The following is an 8,689-nucleotide window of genomic DNA, read 5'->3' as shown; positions in this document are numbered from 1 at the left end:
TCCCTACACAGACATTTGCTTTTATGTCTGGAGGAATCGCAGGCACTGATTTACCAAATGGTGTGTGCAGACAGCAACACACACTCAGGGCTGGAGGGAGGCCAGGCCCATTTTTACACATACATACATGTGCGTGTGTGCATCTGTGTGCGTGTATTTGTGTGTGCGTGCGCACGTGTGTGCATTTGTGTGAGTGCGCGCGTGTGCGTGAATGCGTGCGCGCGTGCGTGTGTGTGTGTGAGCGTGAGTGTGTGTGTGCGCCCGTTAGCTGGTGCAGTAGGTAGGGTAGTAGATCCTCCCACCCCGTTGCATAGACGGCTTAATCCATGCTTGCCTATTGACCGAACCCCCACACCCAGGAAGTGCAGAAAGTGGGATTTGGACCAGGGCGCTCCAAGAAGGAACCTTGGTGCCTACGCACTCCTTCAACCTGGTTTAAACTTCCTGTAAAATACCCTGAGCATGTCCTTAGAGCGCTTTATTCCTCCACCGCTTTATTGCGATACGGTTCACACACAATACAACCCATGCTTTACAGCTACCCCCTCCTCCCACTTCCATCCCCACCCACCCCTGGCAATCACTCATCTGCTTTCTGCCTCTGATTTGCCTATTTTGGACAGTCCATACAAATGGAATGATACATCATGCAAGTACTTCATGGAAACAGTGTGTAAATTTGTAAATTGCCGGATGAAATGCTACAGGTTGTGCTTTAGAGTCAAGTGCGTTTGAACTGGGTGGAGCCATTCAGAGAAATCCCGAGGCCACAGAGCAGAGGGACCCAGGTTGAGTGCGTGCGCGCGCGCGCGTGTGTGTGTGAGCGTGAGTGTGTGTGTGCGCCCGTTAGCTGGTGCAGTAGGTAGGGTAGTAGATCCTCCCACCCCGTTGCATAGACAGCTTAATCCATACTTGCCTATTGACCGAACCCCCACACCCAGGAAGTGCAGAAAGTGGGATTTGGACCAGGGCGCTCCAAGAAGGAACCTTGGTGCCCTACACACTCCTTCAACCTGGTTTAAACTTCCTGTAAAACACCCTGAGCATGTCCTTAGAGCGCTTTATTCCTCCACCGCTTTATTGCGATACGGTTCACACACAACACAATCCATGCTTTACAGCATCCAGTCCGATGGTTCCCTCTCCTGGAGCGGTGCACCCATCGCCACAGTGTTAGAGCATTTTCATTATCCCCCAAAAGTCCATACAAATGGAATGATACATCATGCAAGTACTTCTTCATGGAAACAGTGTGTAAATTTGTAAATTGCCGGATGAAATGCTACAGGTTGTGCTTTAGAGTCAAGTGCGTTTGAACTGGGTGGAGCCATTCAGAGAAATCCCGAGGCCACAGAGCAGAGAGGGGACCCAGGTGTCGGGGAGACGCTGTGCGGGGCGTGCAGTCTCCATCCCCTCTCCTGGCGAGGCAGGCAGGGCGGGGGACACCCAAGCGTTAGAGCCGACTTCTCTGTGATGGGATTGGCATCTGTCCTCACCCCCTGGGAAAGGCTTCCGCAGGCCCTGTTTCAAGGAAGGCATGGCGCCCTCTTTCCGAGAAGGGCCTCGTTTCCAGTGCACTGGGTAAGGAGTTTGCATGTCACAGCTACTCGGCCGTGTCTCTCCAACACACAGTCACGGGTGCACATGCACATCACAGTGAGGGACAGGCAGACAGACTGCGGTATCAGTAAAATACCCTGGCTTGACAGCAACATACAACCACGCTAGCCCTAGAACCGTGGTCGGCAAACTGCAGCTCGCGAGCCACATGCGGCTCTTTGGCCCCTTGAGTGTGGCTCTTCCTAAGCCTTAGGAGGACCCTAATGAAGTTAATAACAGTGTACCTACCTATATAGTTTAAGTTTAAAAAATTTGGCTCTCAAAAGAAATTTCAATCGTTGTACTATTGATATTTGGCTCTGTTCACTAGTGAGTTTGCCGACCACTGCCCTAGAATATAGAACTGTATTTAAAGTGCATTATACCCCATTGCCACCTGAGCCCTAGAGTTAAAATAAAATATTGGGGAGAAATTTTTTGAACAAAACAGAAAACAAATGTCTTTTGGGATAGCTCTTCGGGACATTTGTTCCTTAGGCAGATCTGAGCAGCTCTGTGCTATGAAACATAATAACATAACACAATTCAAGGCACCTTAATCAAAGGGTGATATAAACAGACAGTTTCTTGTTTGGACATCACTTTCTGTTTTTTAAATATTTTATTGATTTTCAGAGAGAGGAAGGTAGAGAGAGAGATAGAAACATCAATGATAAGAGAGAATCATGGATCGGCTGCCTCCTGCACGCCCCACCCTGGCGATCAAGCCTACAACCCGGGCATGTGCCCTGACAGGGAATCGAACCGTGACCTCCTGGTTCATAGGTCGACACTCAACCACTGAGCGATGCTGGCCGGGCTGGACAGCACTTTCTAAGAACTCTTACAACAGTTTAACTCTTTCTAGGATATGCTTTATAGAGTTAACTTTAAAAAGAATCACACACTGATCTACAGAGTTCACCAAAGACCAACTCTCAGAAAAGAGAGCTAAGAGTGGGGGGAAATGCCCGATGATGACATGGACACCGGCCTACAATCCTGCTTCTCCATGACCTTCTCGTTGTGATCACGTGCTTTGTGTGTCACACTGAAATCACGCCAGCCGCCTCCCTGTCCAGGGTCCTCCTTGCAGCCTGGAGTGCCCTGAGCTGGGGAAGGATGGGGGTTGGGGGGTGGAGGACGGGGCGGGGGGCTCTGACTCCTGCATTGAGTGCCTCACTGTGCTGTGCGTGCGTTCAGGGTCTGGGGTGCGGGGTGCGGGGCTTGCTGTGGAGCCTGTCTCCTGCTGACCTTCCTGTGGAGTTTCCATCAGCACCACGCCTGCTCAGAACGGCTCCTCTTTGGAAAGTTTCGTGACTGCTCTGCCCTCCACAAACCCTCCTTCTAACCGAGCTCCTGAAAAGACTTGCCGGTCCCTCTACAGTCCTTGCGCCTGGCTTAGGTCCCCGCCTGCCTCTTCCCCAAAGCGGCCAAGGTTCCACGTTGCCCAATCCCATTTAGACAAACTTTAGGAAACTCTGCTCTTTGTATTTGATTAACCTCTTTGGCCCCTCGCCCTGTGAACATCATTAGTGTTCCATCCCCAAAGGACAGAGGCCATCTCCCGCTGGAACAGAGCTGCTAAGGCAGGCCAGGCAGGAGCAGGGACCCTATGCAGCCGGGCTCAGGCACCCTCGGCCGCAGTCACAAAGGGCAGAGCAACCTCCAGACAGCTTCTTCGCCTTAGATTTCATCTCACAGAAAATTCAGGACCAGTATTTGTCTGCTTTTTTACCATTCCCTCCAGAAGGCCAGGTACCTGTCATCATCATGGAAGAACTTATTCCTCTTTCATTGAAAGTGGGTTTCCCTGGACCGAGCCCAGCGTGAAAATGACCTTGATTGCAGGACAGGTCCTATCCCTGCTCAACATCAGCAAGTCACCAGGAATGCACCTCGAGGCGGAGCCACTCAGGGAGTGCCTGCCGCGTCCGTGTAAGGGACGATGTGACCACCGGTTCAGCGGCGGTCGGATTGGATTCTAATAAAGAAATTCAATTTATAATTAAACTATGAATTATTCATAAGGAACGGCCACCGGTGTTGGTCACCCACTTGCCACCGGTGGTCGCTAGTGTTCTGTCGCGTCACAGCCATCCACAGCAAGCAGACCAAGTTCATTCCTATTTAAGGCTTCACACCCACTAACGTAGCAACTCAGGAGTTGTTGACTAGTTCTAATATATGAACCTGCCCATCCAACTGATCTCTGAACAGAGGGCGGTCTGTGAATGGAACTGTTTTCCTGACTAAACATTGTTATTCGTGGCCGTCTTCTGCTTCCGATAAAACAGCACGTTTTATTTGGTGGAGGCAGAGCAGATAGATTACAAAGTCACCATAATCAAACAGTGGTGTCGATTCAGTTTTGTTGTTGTTAATCCTCACCCGAGGATATTTTCCCCCATTGATTTATAGAGAGAGTGGAAGGGAGGGGGAGAGACAGGAAGAGAAACATCAATGTGAGAGAGACATATTGATGGGTTGCCTCCCGCATGAGCCCTGACCGGGGCTGGGGATCGAGCCTGCAACTGAGGTACATGCCCTTGACCAGAATCAAACCCGTGACCCTTCAGTCCAACGGCTGATGCTCTAACCACTGAGCAACCGGCTAGGCTGGTGTTCATTAATTCGATCCTGCTTTTCCCTTCCATGTGTAGGTCACGGAGACCCCCTGGACAACTACGTCAACACGCAGGGGGCCTCGCTGATTACTTTCACCAGGAAGCAGCTGGCCGCAGGAAGCATCGCCGAATGTGCCACGAAATGTGAGGAAGAAACCACATTCACTTGCAGGTATTTTTGGTGTCATGGCACCTGGGCAGACATCTTGCTGTTTGAGAGACTCTTATTTTGACATCAGGAACTTTGCTCATGGACGTGACAAGGACAGGATTTAAGAGGGGTTTCATGGGATCGGAGTTTGGAATCTGTATTTGCTCCCTGTACCGGAATCCACACCATAGTTTCTTGATACACTCATTAGTGTCCCTTTTAGAAAATGCCCCCAGCGGAGCTTATTTATTTGTACATGTGACACGAGCAGCTACTATTAAAGCTCTTGTGTTTAACACCGTTATCACTAAGTATTTACTGAGGATCACATGTGTGGAGGTGTTCGGGACCCCACAGAGCAAAGAAGCATTGAGGGCGTGACCAGCGTCTGAGCGATACAGCACTGTGTGTGCTAGGTCTTTGTGTGGGTACACGCTTCAGCCCTGCCTTTTGTGGCTATGGTGTGGTGTAGTCACAGAAACTGGATATAATGCAAATTTAAATTAAAAAAAATACAGCCTAGGTGAGGTATTGGTAAGTGACGCAATCAATATGTGCTCTATATTCAGAGGAGAGATCAATTCCTAAGGGTTGATCAGCTGAGCAGGCCTCAGGGAGGAGGTGTGAGCTGAGCTGGGCTTTGCAGGGTAAGTGGGAGCTGGGTAAATACTGATGAGGCCTGAGGCCTTCTAGGCAGAGGGCGTGGCCTGGCCTGGCCCCTGGGAGAGGGCCCAAGCAGGGACCAAAGGCTCGAGCAGGAGATGGGCCTGGACAGGTAGCTGCGGAGGCTTTGAACGCCAGGTCAAGGGGGAGAGAATGCAGAGGTGTAGGTCAAGGGGAATCACAGGAGTCGTGTAGACCATTTTGGAAATAAATTCAGGGCCACCAGAATCGCTTCTTTCCAACACAAAAGCAAATATTCTGGGACTTCATTAAGAACATGAGTGAGGGAAAGTGGAGCGGTCACCATAGAAAGAGACGATGTGGAGGACCAGGAGGGAGATGGGAGGGAGAGACGATGTGGACGACCAGGAGGGAGACGGGAGGGAGAGACGATGTGGAGGACCAGGAGGGAGACGGGGAGAGACGATGGGGAGGACCGGAGGGAGACGGGAGGGAGAGACGATGTGGAGGACCAGGAGGGAGACGGGGAGAGACGATGGGGAGGACCGGAGGGAGACGGGAGGGAGAGACGATGTGGAGGACCAGGAGGGAGACGGGGAGAGACGATGGGGAGGACCGGAGGGAGACGGGAGGGAGAGACGATGTGGAGGACCAGGAGGGAGACGGGGAGAGACGATGGGGAGGACCGGAGGGAGACGGGAGGGAGAGACGATGTGGAGGACCAGGAGGGAGACGGGGAGAGACGATGGGGAGGACCGGAGGGAGACGGGAGGGAGAGACGATGTGGAGGACCAGGAGGGAGACGGGGAGAGACGATGGGGAGGACCGGAGGGAGACGGGAGGGAGAGACGATGTGGAGGACCAGGAGGGAGACGGGGAGAGACGATGGGGAGGACCGGAGGGAGACGGGAGGGAGAGACGATGTGGAGGACCAGGAGGGAGACGGGGAGAGACGATGGGGAGGACCGGAGGGAGACGGGAGGGAGAGACGATGTGGAGGACCAGGAGGGAGACGGGGAGAGATGATGTGCAGGACCAGGAGGGAGAAGGGAAGGGAGAAGGATGCGATCACCATGGCAGTCTCATGGACACTGGGCCGCATGGAATTGAAAGGAACAGCTCAGAGCTCCTGGAGCCACCAAGGGACACACGTACCTTTAGACCAGCCGTGGGCAAACTACGGCCCATGGGCCGGATCCGGCCAGTTTGAAATGAATAAAACTAAAAAAAAAAAAGACCGTACCCTTTTATGTAATGATGTTTACTTTGAATTTATATTAGTTCACACAAACACTCCATCCATGCTTTTGTTCCGGCCCTCCGGTCCAGTTTAAGAACCCATTGTGGCCCTCGAGTCAAAAAGTTTGCCCACCCCTGTTTTAGAGTCTCCTACTTATCAGTGAAAGACAGCTCTCCTCCACTGACCCGCCTTCTGCTGTGTCCGATTCTCTCCCGCAGGTCCTTCCAGTATCACAGCAAAGAGCAGCACTGCGTGGTCATGGGGGACAACAGCAAGTCCGCCCCGGTCCTTCGGATGAGAGACGTGGTTTTATATGAAAAGAGAAGTGCGCACCATGCTTTCTTTTCCTCCTTCTCCTGCTCGTCTACTTCTTCCCCTCCCCCCTTCTTCCCCTCCTCCTCCTTCCCTTCCCCTCCTGCCCCTCTTTCCTGTTTTCCATTGCATTTTAGGAAGAGTAGAGGGAGGAATGAGGGCAGGGGGAGAGGAAGAGGGAGAGGGAGAGAGAGAGAGAGAGAGAGAGAGAGAGAGATGTTAATTGGTTGCCTTCCATATGCACCCCAAATGGGGATCGAACTCAAAACCTAGGCATGTGCCCTGACCAGGAATCGAACCTGCAACCTTTCTGGTGCCCAGGACGACGCTTCAACCACTGAGCCACCTGGCCGCGGCAGTTTCTCTTTAATTCTTGAGATTCAAGTGCAGATGAGATCTACAATTTTTCTGGTGAAGTTACTAGTTTTTATAAATAGTGAGCCAAGGGTGAGATACACAGCATTCCCTACTACCCACCAGATTAAAGAAAAGGGGGCCTGGTGAGATGCCCTTACAAAACGCTGCCGTGTACACGTCCCTGTAAATGATTAACCAGAGGGGACCTGAGGCGACCGCCGGCCTGAATGCGCATCGCTGTGGTCACCTGTTTTCCAGGCGATGGCAGGAGCCAAAGGTTAGACAAACGCTGGCAGGTACAGACAAACAAGGAGAGGTGAAAGGTCAAAGTCAGTCCTTCCCGGGGCTTGTCTCTTAACTGTGCAATATCGACCTGGGCTGAATCACCCCCGGCGCTTTTCTGGGAAGAGCTGCTGTCACACTTCCATCTGCTGCTTGCCGCCATGGCCGCTGCCACCACTTGGGTCTAAGCCGCCGTCATCACTGGCTGGGCCGCTGGACGGGCTGGGCGGTGACATCCCTGCTTCAAGGCCTTCGTGCCCCTAGAACAACATCCAAATGCCCCCGAGGGCTCCAGGGCTCCACATCATTGAAGCTCACCCTGCTGGCCGGGCTCGAACGCTTGCCCCTGCGCCTGTACCATGCGGGCACACCCCTGCTGCCCACCCTCTCCGTCCCTCCCTGGCCAGTCCCTTCTCATCTCCCAGGTCTCAGCTCAAGCCCCACCTCCTTTCAAAGCCTCTCCTTGACCTCGGGGCCTCTAAAGGGCCTTGTATTTACACTTAAAAATATTTTTTTATTGATTTCAGAGAGGAAGGGAGAGGGAGAAAGAGAATAGAAACATCAGTGATGAGAGAGAATCATGGATCGGCTGCCTCCTGCACGCCCCCCATTGGGGCTTGAGCCCACAGCCCGGGGTTGTGCCCTGACCGGGAATCAAACAGTGACCTCCTGGTTCATAGGTTGACACTCAACCACTGAGCCACGCTGGCCAGGCACACTTACACTTAAATATATATATATATTTTATTGACTCCAGAGAGGAAGGGAGAGGGAGAGAAAGATAGAAACATCAGTGATGAGAAAGAAACATCAATCGGCTGCCTCCTACACGCCCAACAATGGGGATTGAGCCTGCAACCTGGGCATGTGCCCTGACTAGGAATCGAACCTTGACCTCCTGGTTCATAGGTCAACGCTCAACCACTGGGCCACGCCGGCAGGGCGCATGTACACTTTTGATAAGTCTACTGTAGGTAGATGTCTCCGTGAAGACCTACGTGCAATCTGTATACAGACAGTTGGGTTAAATCACTCATTTTCGATAGGTGTGTGAGAAATACTTCCCACAGACAGCCAGTCAATTAGCTTTAAAGCTGGTTTACAAGGGGGAATCATCAGAGATGACACAAAGGGATTGAAGACACACGGTTCCACGGGCATGTTTTGGGTGGAGGCTCTTTGTCCTGGAACATGGGCCAGCGATAGGGGTGACCTGGGTGTTTCTGGCATAAATGACTCTCTAAGGCAGCGGTTCTCAACCTGTGGGTTGCAACCCCTTTGGGGGTCGAACGACCCTTTCACAGGGGTCCCTAAGACCATCGGAAAACACATATATAATTACACATTGTTTTTGTGATTAATCACTACGCTTTATGTTCAATTTGTAACAATGAAATTGGGGGTCACCATAACATGAGGAACCGTATTAAAGGGTCGCAGCATTAGGAAGGTTGAGAACCACTGCTCTAAGGGCCTTGTCTACCATAACCAGCTTCC

At 52.0% G+C, this 8,689-nt stretch overlaps 1 protein-coding gene across 1 annotated transcript in view; it reads left to right on the top strand.

Annotated features, from left to right (window-relative positions):
- PLG (plasminogen) overlaps positions 1-8,689 on the top strand; it is a 43,676-nt gene that overhangs the window by 863 nt on the left and 34,124 nt on the right. The window contains exons 2-3 of the mRNA XM_006757697.2: positions 4,263-4,398; positions 6,460-6,566. Of these exons, the coding sequence (XP_006757760.1) occupies positions 4,263-4,398; positions 6,460-6,566 (243 nt within the window). The remainder of the gene's footprint in view (positions 1-4,262; positions 4,399-6,459; positions 6,567-8,689) is intronic.

Source organism: Myotis davidii, unplaced genomic scaffold, assembly GCF_000327345.1.
Source record: "Myotis davidii unplaced genomic scaffold, ASM32734v1 scaffold1494, whole genome shotgun sequence".
In the NCBI taxonomy this organism is placed as follows: Eukaryota; Metazoa; Chordata; class Mammalia; order Chiroptera; family Vespertilionidae; genus Myotis; species Myotis davidii.
This window is presented reverse-complemented; position numbering and strand designations above follow the sequence as displayed.